This window comes from Pristis pectinata, chromosome 8, assembly GCF_009764475.1.
Source record: "Pristis pectinata isolate sPriPec2 chromosome 8, sPriPec2.1.pri, whole genome shotgun sequence".
Classification (NCBI taxonomy): domain Eukaryota; kingdom Metazoa; phylum Chordata; class Chondrichthyes; order Rhinopristiformes; family Pristidae; genus Pristis; species Pristis pectinata.
Genome location: NC_067412.1, coordinates 5,156,247 through 5,171,757, shown reverse-complemented (window position 1 = coordinate 5,171,757; position 15,511 = coordinate 5,156,247). Strand labels below are relative to the sequence as shown.

Genomic DNA, 15,511 nt, shown 5'->3' with positions numbered 1-15,511 from the left:
GAATTTGCACTCTCTCTCTGCAATCACGTGGGTTTCCCCTGGGTGCTCCGGTTTCCTCCCACATCCCAAATGAGCTCATAGGTTAATCGACTAATGCAAGTTGATGGGCATGTGTGAGAGAGGTTAAGTTGCAGGGGAACAGGAAAATAAGGACAGGGGGAATGGAACTGAGGAATTGCTTCCCTGGTGCTAGCATAAACACTATGGGCCAAATGGCCTCCTGCGTCATTATGAGTGCAAGATAAGAATTTGAAAAACGCAAGCACACATGTAGACTGAACAAATCTAAATTTTATCCATAAGAGTAACCCAAAGCACCATGTTTCATTTCTTACAAACTGAGCAGAAAGTTAACAAAAGTAGAATATCTTTAGCAGTAATAAAGCAACACTGAAAAGCAAGGGTTGATTTTACATGAAGTCACAATACAGGTTACACCAGGACTAACTGGAGATGGGGTGGGGAAGGAAGGGGAGGAGGGAAAAAAGTTGTGTTTTAATCGAAAGATGACACACTAGGCATCCCGTATGCAAATAGCTGCTGGAGGAACTCAGTGGGTCAGGCACATCCGTGCAGGGAAATGGGCAGTCAACGTTTCAGGTCAAGACCCTGCATGAGGACTGAGGGTGTAGAGGGGAGATAGCCAGTGTAGAGAGAGGGGTAAGGCAGAGGTTGACAGGCAATAGGTGGAACAAAGTGGGGGAGGGGTGGAGTCAGGAGACAGTTGTTGGTGGGTGATAGGTAGTGACAGATAAGGTAAGAGGGACAAAAAGGGGAGCAGATGGAGCCAGGTTCAAGGGGAGGACAGGAGAGATAAGAGGCTGGAAGGTGAAAAGCGGAAATAAGACACTCCCAATGCAGAATCTGATAAGTAAGGAAGGTAAATTTGGTATTTATGGGAACTTGCTGTGCACACTATAACTGCGTCACCCACGTCAATGAATTCACTTTAAAAAGTTTACCGGGATGCTGCCTGGATTAGAGGGTATGAGCTACAAGGAGAGGTTGGACAAACTTGGGTTGTTCTCCCTAGAGCGTCAGAGGCTAAGCGGAGACCTGATAGAGGTTTTTAAAATTATGAGAGGCATAGGTAGGGTAGACAGTCAGAAATTTTTTTCCCCAGTGTGGAAATGTCAAACACCAGAGGACATGCTTTTAAAGTTAAAGGGGGGGGGGGGGGAGTTTAAGGGTGATGTGAGGGGCAAGTTTTTTTAAACATTGAGAGTGGTAGGTCTCTGGAATGGGTTACCAGGGGTAGTAGTGGAAGCAGGCAGTTTGGTGGAGTTTAAGGCTTTTAGATACGACAGATGAATATGAAGGGAATGGAGGGATATGGATGATACACAGGAGGGTGACATTTAGTATAAATTGGCATCAAGATCAGCACAACATCGTGGGCCGAATGGCCTGCCTAGCGCTGCACTGTTCTATGCTCTAAGTGGCTCCGAAGTGATGAGGACAAGATGCAAACAGTTTCAATTTGCTTTTACCAAGCAATGCATGATTTCACACCAGTTTCCAAGGTTGAACATCTGAAAAAGAATTCCTGAAACTATTAAGGTATTGGTTCTTATCCCAATGTTGTAACGCAGTGACTTGATACTGCTGCTTACACACAGTGCCATCATGTGGCAGGACTCAAGACTCAGAAGAAACACAGAGCAGAAACTGGTGGTTCTACGTCCAGCTCTGTAGTAGCTGAACAAAATTGACAAGGCTTCGTGTTCACAACTAGAACTCACGGACTAAAGAATAATGGAAGAGTCGACTGGACACAGTGTGAGTCAGATGGCCAGGATTCAAATCCCACTCACAGGACCAAAAACCCAAAATCTAGACTGACTCTAATACTAGAGAGCATGCATTCAAGGTGAGAGGGAGCAAGTTCAAAGGAGATGTGCGGAGCAAGTTTTTTTTACACAAAGAGAGTGGTGGGTGCCTGGAATGTGCTGCTAGGGGTAGTGGTGGAAGCAGATACGATAGAGGCGTTTAAGAGGCTCTTAGACAGGCACATGGATGTGCAGGCAGAAGGGATTAGGTGTCATTAGTTTAATTAGTTCGGCACAACATTGTGGGCCGAAGGGCCTGTTCCTGTGCTGTACTGCTCTATGTTCTATGTCCGACAAGGATGTGTCACCTTCTCCATGTGATGGTACACTGTAGCCCCGCCTGCCCTCTAAGATAGATATAAGAAATCCCATGCCTCTATTTTGGATAGGAGTTTCCCCCCCCCACAGTGTCCTGCCCTGTGTTTATCCTTCACTTGAACAGATGACTGGAACGGATTTTCTGATCATGACCACATTGCTTTTTGTGGGAGTTTGCTCAGTACAAATTGGCAGCTGTGTTTCCTATTTGCAACAGTGACCCATTTAAAAATTATTTCATCCCTGCTGCAAGGCACCGTGGAATGTCCCAGAAGAATAGCTGCTGCAGAAATGCAGCAGCTTTCATTCATATTTATTTATTTAGAAGATCCACAGGGTAATGTGATGCAAGGAAACTTTTACATACTTCCTATGGGCGATAATAATCCAGTAAAGTTTGAGAAGTGTAGGGGAAATAAATCCCAAAGGGGTGAGGTGATGTGTAAAGGGCAGAGATCATTTTCACCTCTGCTTTGGGCTCATGGTTCTGTCTTAAACCCACAAGAGGTGGACAGTACCAAGGTATCCATGTCCAACTTTGGTCACCCATTTAGAACCCTACCTCAAATCTTGGGAATTCCATAACATTAATACAAAGGAGACTTGGGGAGGGGGAGAAAGGAGATGACTGTAACATAAATCACAGAATCTTTTCAAAGATTAAGTACCAGCTCAGGCACAGGAGAAAACCATGCCTTGTCGAATTTAGAGAGGGACAGAGACAGACTGATAATTACATAGCGACAAATAAAAACTCAGCATGTCCCAAGCACTTTACAACCACTGTACATTTACAGAATGCATTTGATACGCCCAAGACTGCAAGAAATGGCATTGAGTTGTGGACACAGCTCAGCACATCACAGAAACCAGCCTCACCTCCATAGACACTGTCTGCACTTCTCGTTGCCTCGGTAAATCAACCAACATAATCAAAGACCCCACCCACCCCGGACATTCTCTCTTCTCCCCTCTCCTATCGGGCAGAAGATACAAAAGCCTGAAAGCACGTACCACCAGGCTCAAGGACAGCTTCTATCCCGCTGTTATAAGACTATTGAATGGTTCCCTAGCATGATAAGTTGGAGTCTTGACCTCACAATCTACCCCATTATGGCCTTGCACCTTATTGTCTGCCTGCACTGTACTTTCTCTGTAACTGTAACACTTTATTCTGCATTGTTATTGTTTTCCCTTGTACTACCTTAATGCACTGTTATGATGAAATGATCTATATGGATGCATGCAAAAGAAAGTTTTTCACTGTATCTTGGTACATGTGACAATAATAAACCAAAACCGATAGCTTTGGAAACAAAACAGGTGAACTGAGAGCGCTAACATAAGTATGAGCCAACAGCCACTACACAGACATGACTGCAGGATGACATATGTTATGACCTCAATACTAAAGGGCACATGACATTTAGGAAGGACAGGAAGCTGGGAAAGATGGATGAGTGGCTCAATTAATGATGGTCTTCACACAATAGAGGGGGAGACTGAAGTTTAGCAAATCAGGATGTAGAAGTGGTTTGGGTGGAGATGAGAAATAATAAAGGCAAGAAGTCACGTCGGAGTGGTGCACAGGCCCCATGACAGTAACCACACAGGACAGAGTATAAAGGAAAAAATAATGGGAGCTTGTGTCTGTGTGGGTTTCCTCCGGGTGCTCCGGTTTCCTCCCACATTCCAAAGACGTACGGGTTAGGAAGTTGTGGGCGTGCTATGTTGGGGCCGGAAGCATGATGACACTTGCGGGCTGCCCCCAGAACACTCCATGCAAAAGATTCATTTCACTGTGTATTTCAATGTACATGTGACTAATAACTAAATCTTGTCTCATCTTAAACTTAAGTAAAGGCAACTATTAAGCATTAAAGTGGGGTCACTGTCGTAAAGTGAATTGTAACGCTGCTGTCAGTTTACACTAAGCAATCTCCCACAAACAGAAAATTGGTAATGGTCACAAAATCTGCTGAAGTGCGGGTAAATCCTCTGTCGAGCAGTTGAAGTGAACAGACAAATTAGGTGAAAGGATCAGTCAGCTGAGAAGCAGTGACAGAACACACAGGATAAATACATTCCAATAAGAAAAGTTCCAAGGGGAGGACACATCACCCATGGTTAACTGAACAAGTTAAAAACACTATCAAACATAAAGCATAAAAACATGTAAAGATGAGTGACAGAAGATCAACCAGACTAAATAGCAACAAATGACTAAAAGATTAATAAGAAGGAAAAAAAGAATTACAGGGGTAGATAAAGCTAGCCGGAAAAGTAAAAACAGACACAGAGATATTTACGGAAGAGGTAACACAGAAAATGTTGGAAGAACTCAGCGGGTCAGGCAGCATCTACGGAGGGAAAAGGAGAGTCGATGTTTCAGGTCGAAACCCTTCATCTGGACTGGAAGGAAAGAGGGGGGATGGTCTGTATAAAAGGGTGGGGGGAGGGGTGGAGCGAGAGCTGGTGGGTGATAGGTGGATCCGGGTGGGGGGTGGGGGGGGTGCAGGGTAGCAGCAAATGGATTTGCAGAATGAAGAAGACAAGGAGAGGACAGATGAATTAAAACAAGTGTTCTGAAATCAGTCTTCACTATAGAGGATACAAATATCTTCCAAGAAGTAGCTGTAAATCAGTAATTAGAAGGAAGGGAGGTACTCAGGGAAGATTATAATCACCACAAAACTGGCATTTAGCGCACTGTTGGAGATGGCGCCGATGTCTCTAGGTCCTGATGGACTGTATCCTCATGCCTTCAATGAAGTGGCTAATGAGATGGTTGTTGCACTGGTTTTAATTTTCCAAAATTCCCTCAATTTTGGGGGAGATTAGAAAATACCAAATATAACTCTTTTATTCAAATAGGGAGGGACACAGAAAGCAGGAAACTAAAGGCCAGTTAGCTTCATGTGTGCCATTGGGAAACCATTTTAAAGCCGTTATGGGGGGCACTTAAAAAAGTTCAAGGTAAATCAGGAAAAAACAACTCAGTTTTGTGAAAGGGAAATCATGTTTGACCAGTTTACTGGAGTCTTTTTTTGAAGAAGCAACATGTGTTGTGGATAAAAGAGGAGCGGTGGAAGGCATTTGATAAGGCACCACATCAAAGAAAACTGCAGAAAATAGCTCGTGGTTTAGAAGGTGACATACCAACATGGATAAAATATTGGCTGGTTAACAGGAAATAGAGAAGGCATAACCGGATCTTTTTGAGGCTGGCAAAAGTTAATGTGTACCACAGAGATTCATGTTGGGGCCTCACTTTTTTTTAAACAATCTACATTAATGATTTAGATGAAAGCAACAAAAGTATGGTTTCTAAATTTTTCCCAAGGTCGAAATGTCTAATACTAGAGGGCATGCTTTTAAAGTGAGAGAGGGCAAGTTCAAAGGAGATGTGCAGGGCAAGATTTTTTTTTGCACAGAGGGTGGTGGGTGCCTGGAATGTGCTGCCAGGGGCCGTGGTGGAGGCAAATACAACAGAGGCATTTAAGTGGCTCTTAGATTGGCAACATGAATGTGCAGAGTGGAGGGATATGGATAGGCAGAAGGGATTAGTTTAGTTAGGTATTTAAACCGCTAGCTTAATTAGTTCAACACAACATCGTGGGCCAAAGGGCCTGTTCCTTTGCTGTACTGTTCTATGTAAATTTGTTGATGACACAAAGATAGGAAGGGAAGTTAAGCTGTGAAGAGGCTACGAAGGGATATAGAGGAGATATAGAGGTGTAGAGTTGTACAGCTATGCAAGACTAGGGAGGTATTATGAGCCAATTACATGGGGCATTGGTGAGACCACATCTGGAGTCTGTGTAAAACATCAACCTTATTTAAGGTCAGGTGTTAATGGGTTGGAAACATTCAGAGACCAGTGCTTGGAATGGGGTGGTTGTTTTACAAGAAGAGGTTAGACAAGCTACCTTGTATCCACTAGAATTTATAAGAGAATTTGACTGAAAAGTCTAAGAGCCCAAGGGGCCTTGACAATTGAGCAGAAGGTGTTTACTCTTCTGGTGGAACCTAGAACCAAGGGTCACTGTAAAGGGGTTGCCATTTACAACTGTGCTGAGGCAAAATTTTATCTCTCAGAGGGCTGAGAGCCTTTGGAACACCTCTGAAAGGGGAAGCAGAGATTTTGAATATTTTTAAGGCAGAGGCAGATAAGCAAGAGAGTGAAAGATTACTAGGAGTAGAGAAGTATGTGGGGTTGAGGTTACAGTCTGATTATCTCCGGTATTATTAAGCAACGAAGCAGGCTTCAGGGGTGAATGGCCTTCACTCACTCCTAGTTCATATATTGAAAGTACCGTTGAACTGCTGGAATGTGAAATGCAGAGGCAACTTGTTCACAGTAAACTCCCTCAACCAACATGATAAGGACTTAATAACCATTAATGTGAATCATGGGGCAAACGTTGACTGGGAAGAATTCGACCGCTCTTCCGCAAAGCGGTCACATCCACCCTTGAGAAGTTTAGCGTCTCAGCAGAAAGCAGTGCAGGTCTCCATCAGGACTGCACTGGAGTGGCAGCCTGGATTTGTGTACTCAAGTCTCACCGGGTGGTTCTGCAACCCATAACCTTCTGATTCACTGACAAGCAGATTAGTCGCAGACCCACAACTGTCAGGCAATCCCACATTCTGAACAAACACAAGTCAAATACCCTGGGATGTACAAACAAACATTTTCTGCTCCAAGACCATAAGATATAGGAGCAGAATTAGGCCATTCAGCCCATCAAGTCTGCTCCACCATTCAATCATGGCTGATTTTTTTTGTTTCAACCCCATACTCCTGCCTTCTCCCCATAACCCTTAACCCCCTTACCAATCAAGAACCTATCTATCCCTGCCATAAATACACCCAATGACTTGGCCTCCACAACCCTCTGGGGCAACAAATTCCACAGATCCACCACCCTCTGGCTAAAGAAATTCCTTCTCATCTCAGTTTTGAAAAGACATCCCTTTATTCTGAGGCTGTGCCCTCAGATTCTAGACTCTCCCACTGATGGAAACATCCTCTCCACATCCACTCTATCCAGGCCTTTCAGTATCCGGTAGGTTTCAATGAGATCCCCCCCCTTCATCCTTCTGAACTCCATCGAGTACAGGCCCAGAGACATCAAACGCTCCTCATATGTTAAGCCTTTCATTCCTGGGATCATTCTTGTGAACCTCCTCTGGACCCTCTCCAGGGCCAGCACATCCTTTCAAGACAGTAAGCAAGAGTCTCACCTTCTCCATTGGAAGCTGAATTGATGCCTTGCAGTCCGAAAACTCGGCTGTGATGCTTGGTCCTTGAACTTCGGTCACAATATACTGCAGCTTCTGTGACTCTTTCAACATCTTCCGATTGCTGCCCCCAAACTTCCCCAGTACACGATAGGCCACATGGGAGATGCTGTCGGCAGGGTTCCGTAAGGTGCGCCATAAAGCCTTTCAGAAAAAAAACAAAGTGCTTCCATTTATAATTTGATATTAGTTGCAGTCACAGCTTGTGAACTCTGGCATTTTCTAAAGCACTGGAGGAGAAACCACCAAATGAAACAGAGAAGTATGGTCCTGGGACCAGTCTTGGATCATTTACACAGAGTCATTATATAGCACAGAAACAGGTCCTTCAGCCCAACTCGTCCATGCTGACCAAGTTGCCTACCTGAGCTAGTTCCATTTGCCTGTGTTTGGCCCACATCCCTCGAAACCTCTCCTATCCATGAACCTGTCCAAATGTCCTCTAAATGCTGTAACTGTACCACCCTCTCCCACCTCTTCTGGCAGCTCGTTCCATGTACCCACCACCCTCTATGTGACGAACTTACCCCTCAGGACCCCTTTAAATCTTACCTCTCTCACCTTAACTCTATAACCCTCTAGTTTTAGACTCCCCTACGCTGGGAAACAGACTGTGACCATTCAACCTATCTATGCCCCTCATGATTTTATATACCTCTTATAAGGTTACCCCCTCAACCTCCTACACACCAAGGAAAAAAGCCCCAGCCTCTCCAGTCTCTCCTTATAGCTCAAGCCTTCTAGTCCCAGTAACATCCTTGTGAATCTTTTCTGCACCTTTTCCAACTTAATGACATCCTTCCTGTAGCTAGGCGACCAGCACTGCGTACAATACTCCAAGTGTGGTCTCACCAACATCTTGCACAGCTGTAACATAATGTCCCAACTCTTGCACTCAGTGTCCCATCTGATGAAGGCAGCATGCCAAACACCACCTTCACCACACTGTCTATCTGTGATATCCCCCAAACGCCAGCAATCTAGCTCTCAAGCTCAGCACAATCCTATTTGTACTTACAGGCTGTGAGTGTCACAGCTAGGAATAACTATCATTAATTATTTTGAGTAACACAAGCAAACAGAGAGAATAAGAGTTTAAATTATTTCTCTCTGCTAACTCTTGATAAGCACCAAAATGTCCCCAAAATCTTTATTTCCCCACACCAACCCGAGAAGACTGAGGGGTGATGTGAAATGATAGAATTGAGTAGCAGATCCAGCTTGCTGGGCTAGTTCTTTGAAAGAGAGGTCCAATTAGCCAACTACTTTCCCAATACACACCACATTTTCTACCTTCTAAATGTTAATCCTATTTTCCTTTTGAAGTTCAAACTGGACCGATCTTCTGAAGTAACTTACAGACTTTCCTTCTCAGAAGGTCGGAGAACCCCCAAAGGCCTTTTGCTGACCTTCCGAAGCCCCTCGTATCCCCAGCTGTGCTCTCCCCCAAGCATCCCGGTGCAATCTTCCAGCTCTTGGGTCACAGGACACCTCCCACCATTCTGTACCCAGGAGTGCAGGAATGTGCAAGGCTCAAACATGCCCAACAGTACTAATACTAATTATTCTGAGGGAGGTAACATTCAGTGGTGTTTGGGGGAGTAATCAGCTATATGATCTAGTTGTTGTCCTCAGCAGCCTTGGGACAGCTAACAGGAGAAAGTGACTGGGCAAATCAATGGTTTACCAAGTTCAAGAGGGACTGAATCCATGACCCGATTGTCTAACGAGGGTCCCCTGTGCAGAGGTTCAGAGCTGTATGAAAACTGGAGGGGATACAGTAAATGGTAATTGGTAATTAATTTATTATTGTCACATGTACCGAGATACAGTGAAAACCTTTTGTTTTGCATGCCATCCATATAGATCATTCCAAAACATAAGTACATCGAGGTTGTACAAAAGGAAAAGCAAGCGAAGGAACTGATTTGATACAACATGTGTATAGTTGTGGAAGGCAAAGAGTTTGCAAGCAAAACAGCCTTTTTAAGAAATGCATGGGCCTTTTTATCCCCCAATCTCGTTAAAAGCTCATTTAACTATCGGCAGGTAACCTGACTTTTGCTACAACAGGATCTGCTTACAAGAGCTGAGGTGTCATACTACCATTATACAGAGCTTTGGTGAGACCACACTAGCAGTATTGGGTGCAGTTCCAGTCTCCTTAATTAAAAAGGATAAACTTGCCTTTGAGGTAGAGCAGTGAGGATTCACTGGGCTGGTTCACTGCATGAGCAAAGATGGAATTGACCAGGCCTTTATTCTCTAGAGTTTAGAACAACGAGAACTCGCTGACACTTACAAAGCTCCTGCAGGGCTCAACGAGCTGAATGCAGGGGAGGATGTTTCCCCTGGCTGAGGAGTCTAGAACCTGCAGGAGCAGTTCCAGAGCAAGGAGTAGGATGTTTATGACTGCGGTGAGGAGAAATTACTTCACAAGAAAGGCGGTGAATCATTGGAAATGCACTACCCTGGAGGCATGTGAAGGCTCAGTCATTGAATTCATTTGAAGTAGGTTGCCAAAGTCCTGGGCACTATGAGCATCAAGGGACAGAAGGATAACGAAGGAAAATGGAGACCAGCCATAGTGAATTTTGGAGCAGGTTCAGAGGGCCAAATGGCCTACTTCTACCCCTATTTTTACTCATCTTAATATCACTAAACAGTATATTTCATTGAAAGCCCAGTACAACATCTGCATTAAAGTATTAGCTTTGCTTTCATAACACTTAATCCTCATGCAAAAAAAAGGAACCTTACTAAACTGGGCAAAAAACAAAGTATCCATCACACTTAAAGTACTGTTCATAAATACACCCAGTTTTTCCACCAAGTGATTCCTCAATCATATTAAAAAGATTAAAACAGTAATGCAGTACTGCAAATTAAATGGTATTGATCCAATTCAACAGTATTTACAAGGCCAGTGTTTTAATGGCATTTAATTTTTGAAGCTTGGAAGTTTGCAATACTGAACTGACAGATCAATTAGGGACATTTAAGACTTAGATAGACACATGAATGATACAGAAATTGGGGGGGGGGGGGGGGTTGGGGGGGCTATGTGGGAAGGAAGGGTTAGATAGATCTTAGAGCAGGATAAAATGTCAGCACAACATTGTGGGCCGAAGGGCCTGTACTGTGCTGTAATATTCTATGAACCACAAATCCAAGACTATTAACAGAAGCATTACTAAAAGTACATTCATAAGATTCACTTGCCACATTGAGTGAATGAATATGAAAAAAGATTTAATGGTGTCACTGCTCGTAACCGCCCCAGATAGATGATACCTGTTTTATCAGCACTTGCATTCTTCAATTGTGAAATTATCCCATACCCTGTATTCACTACCGAACACGTGAGCAGGTACCGGGGTGAGTGATCAGGAGGGGGAAATACAGGACACAGGAAGGAGACCGGAAAAGGGTTAAGAGAATGTGAGCAACTGTTAAAAAGTGCAAATGAAATAAAACAAACTGAAAGGCTGTAATGCTTGTCGACAAGGCAATGGTTGGGATCCATCATAGAAATGATAGTTTTATAAAGGGCAGGGCAGAACAACAACAGATATTCTGGGAATGAATAAAATTAAGAAAATGCGGCTGGCTTTTTGGAAAGAAGCCTTTGCAATCCAACTGAAGTCTTCAATAGTATATGGATCCAGATAAAGCTGATCCAGATACAGTACAATGAACATTCAAAATACTGGGAGCTGGGCACTGATATGAAGAAGATTAAGAGTAAGGAAGGAATTCTTCATCCAAAGAGAACTCAGTAATGGAAACAGTATTAGGAAAAGACTATTTTAATGGACAATTGTATTTATTTCTGAAAAGAAAAGGGATTAAAATATAGCTGAAAGAGAGTTTGATCTATTAAAGAGCAACAAACTTGCTTTCAATCATTAGTCTCTTGGGCTTCTAAAAACTTTATGTCCTTGATATTTGTCTCCTTCAAATCTTCTCAAAAGATTTCCTTATCAAAATCGCAGATCTTCAAACAGAAAGAGAAGATGTAATTTACTCTGGTTCAAAAATCTCTTGCAATCTAATCCATTTAAATTGTCCAATGGTTCTTTTTTTTAAAGCTCGATATTGACACTCTTTGTCTGTTATTTTTATTCCTTAATTCAAACTATTAGACATTCAGAAATCAGTTCTGGAAAAGAATTAAATCAGGTTACACACAATGGAGCAAGATACAAATGATTCATGCATTTTCCTTTTTATATTAAGTGTTGCACATCCATTTGTTCAGCCTTTGAAACATTCTTTGGACTTTGTGTGAGATACAATTATTCAGTCCCTCTGAATGCCAACATCTCCCAGTATTTCACCCTTGAAAACAAAATGCTGCTGTTTTCCATTTTAATCAATAAAATGGGAAACTTTACATATCTCCATACTACATTCCATCTTTAACAGCCTTGCTCTCTCTCACGCAACCTACTTTCCTCAGGAGATGGTTCACATGCTCCTCAGAACCTTGTTTCCCACCTAGCTTTGTATCGTCAACCAACCGCAATATATCGCACTTAATCCCCTCATCTAAATCGCTGCGATGGATTACTGGAGATGAGGAGCCAGCACCAATTCTCGCCGTAATTCACCACTTACTGCCTATTAGCCTCAAGACAATCGGTTTATCTCTATCAGAAAAGCAAAGTAGCACAGATATTGGAAAACTGAAGTAAAAATAGTTAAAGATTCTAACATACAAAATAAGAGGCCATTCAAAATGATTATCTCAACCTCACCTTTCTGCACCAACCCCATTTCCTTGATCCTTTGACATTTAAAGTTCGATAGAACAAGCTTAGCAGGGCAAGCAGCATCGAGGAGGACAGAAAAAGGGTTAATGTTTCAGGTCAATGACCTTTTATATTCTTGAAAGGTCAATGGTGTGAAATATTAACTTCTTCTCTCCACAGATGCTGCCTAACCTGCTGAGCATTTCCAGCATTTTTTTGATTTAGTTCTGCTCCTTCTATTCATGAACCATGCTAATATATTATAACGCCACGAGCTTTAACTGACTGACACCTGATCAGCTGCCTTCTGGAAGTCGAAATGCACAACACATCACCCCGAACACCCTCTATGTTCTGTGAATCAATGATACATTTCCACAATTTATTTCATCCTTTTCCTTACAGCACTGGAGGCGGTCATTTGACCCATCGAGTCCATGCCAGCTCTCAAAGCAGTCCCATCAGTCCCATTCCCTCATTTGTTTCCCTCAGCCCTTTGCCCCTTCTCCTTATCACCTCTCAGCTCCTTACATCTCCCCCCTCCCCCACCCACCTACCTTCCCCCTCTCACCTAGACTCACCTGTCACCTGCCAGCCTGTGCTTCTCCCTCTCCCCCCACGTTCTTATTCTGGCTTCTGCCCTCTTCCTTCCCAGTCTTGACGAAGGGTCTTGGCCCGAAACGTTGACCGTTTATTTCTCTCCATAGACGCTGCCTGACCTGCTGAGTTCCTCCAGCACTTTGTGTGTATTGCTCCAGATTCCAGCATCTGCAGAATCTCTTGTGTCTCATTTCCCTCCAACCTCTTCCCTCTCCACACACATCACTGACGTGTCCTCCTCTAGGTCGGTGAGACCGGACGCAGATAAGACACCCATTTTGCCGAGCACCAGTGCTCCGTCTGCCGTGGACATCTGGAGCTCGGGGTTGCCAGCCATTTTAATTCCCCTCCCCATTCCCACACCGACCTGTCCGTCCTCGGCCTCCTCCACTGCCAGGGTAAGGCCAAACGCAAGCTAGAGAAACACCAGCTCACCTTCTGCCTAGGTCGTCTCCAACCCGACGGCACGGACATTGGATTCTCCAATTTCAGACAACCTGCTCCCCCCTGTTGCTTTTCTCTATCCACCCAACCTACCCAGTCTCTCCTACACACACTGCACCTCTCCCCTCCAGCTCCCTATAACCCCGTTTCTTTCCCTTCCTCCATCTGCCCATCACCCACAACCCCCTCCCACTGGGTCCCCTCCCCCCACTATCCCCATCTGCACTCCCCACCCTCCCTTATTTGGTTCCATGCCCCACTTTCCTCTCCTATCAGATTCCATCATCAGTAGCCCCCTGTCACCTCCACCTCTCACCTGCCAGCCTCTGTCGCTATTTCCCTCCTCCAACTGCCCATTACCCCTCCTCACCTGGATCCACCTATCGCCTCAACCACTATTTCTGGCAGCTTATTCCAAATACGCACCAGCCTTTGTGTGAAGCTGCCGCCCCTGGTGTCCCTTTTAAATATCTCACCTCTGATCTTAAACCTATGCCCTCTTGTTTTTAGCACCCCCTCCCTGGGAAAAAGACAGTGTGCTTTCACCCTGTCTATGCCCCTCATGATCTTATATACCTCGATCAGGTCACCCCTCAATCTCCTAACATTCCAGGGAATAAACTCCTAGTCTATGCAACCTCTCCTTGTAACTCAGGCCACCATGTCCTCTTTAATGTGGGAGAAAACCCACACCATCAACTGGGGGAATGTGCAAACTTCACGCAGACAACGCCCAAGGTCAGGATCAGATCCTAGTCCCTGGAGTTGTGAGGCCAGCAGTACTACTTGCCACGTAACTCTGCCACCTTACCAATTAGTGATTCAGGAAACAAAGGTTTGATAGGTTTATCCAAGGAGATAAGAGTGTGTTTTACCTGCATGAGCTCAGCTCGCACTGGCTGGATGTGGTCGTACAAGAAGTCCGGCTGCAGGTTGTCAACGCACAGTTCCAGTGTCCGCAGGCCCTGACTGACCAGGGTCTGGGAGCCATTGAGTGCCGATACCAACGGGTCCATCAGCATTGGCAGGTAGGGCAAGAGGGAGCTGAGTCGGACGGGCACTGTCAAGCACAGCTCAACGAAGAGATCTTTCATGTGTTGTTTATGCAAGCCACTCTGCAGCATGTTCAGCCCTGTAACAAGAACAGTGTATGTACAGCAGCCACTACATCTTCTACCCTGCTCCTGTCCTTTATTTTCAATAGCTGTCAAGACATTTATCCTACTCGTCTTACAATTTTACAGGCTTCTGCATTTCAAAAATTGTGCGTGCCAAACGTGCACAATGCTGAGAAGACGAATATATATATTGCAAGTTAATAGAGGCTGCAGAGTTGTAGACTCAGCCAGCTCCATCACGGACATAACCCTCCCCACCATCGAAGACACCTTCAAGAGGCGATGCCTCAAGAAGGCGGCATCCATCACTAAGGACCCTCACCACCCGGGACATGCCCTCTTCTCGTTACTACCATCGGGGAGGAGGTACAGGATCCTGGAGACCCACACTGAACGATTCAGAAACAGCTTCCTCCCCCTCCGCCATCAGATTTCTGAACAGTCCATGAACACTACCTCGTTATTCCTTTTTTTTTCACTATTTATTTATTTTTTGTAATTGATGGTAATTTGATGTCTTTGCACTGCACTGCTGCCACAAAACAACAAATTTCACGTCAGTGACAATAAATTTGATTCTAATCTCTCATTTGGTTTAAAAAAATATTGTGTCAGGAAATATTTTAGTACTCAACATTACAATTTTAGGAAAGCCACTTTTAAGTGAAGCGCTTTCAGCTCTGTAGCTGCAGCGTAAGCAACAAAGCAGGGTTAGGACACAATGGGAATTATCTTCAAGTAAGGAACTTGTGCTAGCAAATGCTCATTTCAATTAAGTCCATAATACATTTCACCGAAGCTTGAAGTGAATTGATTGAACATGGGGCTATTTCATCAGTTGAACAGTCAGAAGCTAATGTAATTGCGTCCATACCTTGCAGCAAGTTAGGCAGTAATGGTAGAAATTCCTGATACAGGAGATCGTGGCTGCCTCCGCCAATGGATCGGAAAAGGGCTCGAAGCAATAGAAAGTAGTTGTATGGTTCCTTGGCTGTTTGAGCAAGCTCCATTGAACTGTTCACAATCTTGTGCAGATGTGGCTACAATACAGAGAGAATAACATTAGAGGGTTTCTATTTTGGGATTGGATTTAGCCACAGCTCAGTGAGCAACACTCTCTTCTTGCGAGTTCAAATTCCATTCC

The 15,511-nt window shown here is 44.2% G+C and overlaps 1 protein-coding gene across 1 annotated transcript in view; it reads right to left on the bottom strand.

Annotated features, from left to right (window-relative positions):
* The window catches only part of trrap (transformation/transcription domain-associated protein), a 283,953-nt gene that overhangs the window by 228,139 nt on the left and 40,303 nt on the right, over window positions 1-15,511 (bottom strand). Inside the window, 3 exon segments of the mRNA XM_052021047.1 lie at window positions 7,395-7,595; window positions 14,125-14,381; window positions 15,242-15,407. Coding sequence (XP_051877007.1) covers window positions 7,395-7,595; window positions 14,125-14,381; window positions 15,242-15,407 — 624 coding nt within the window.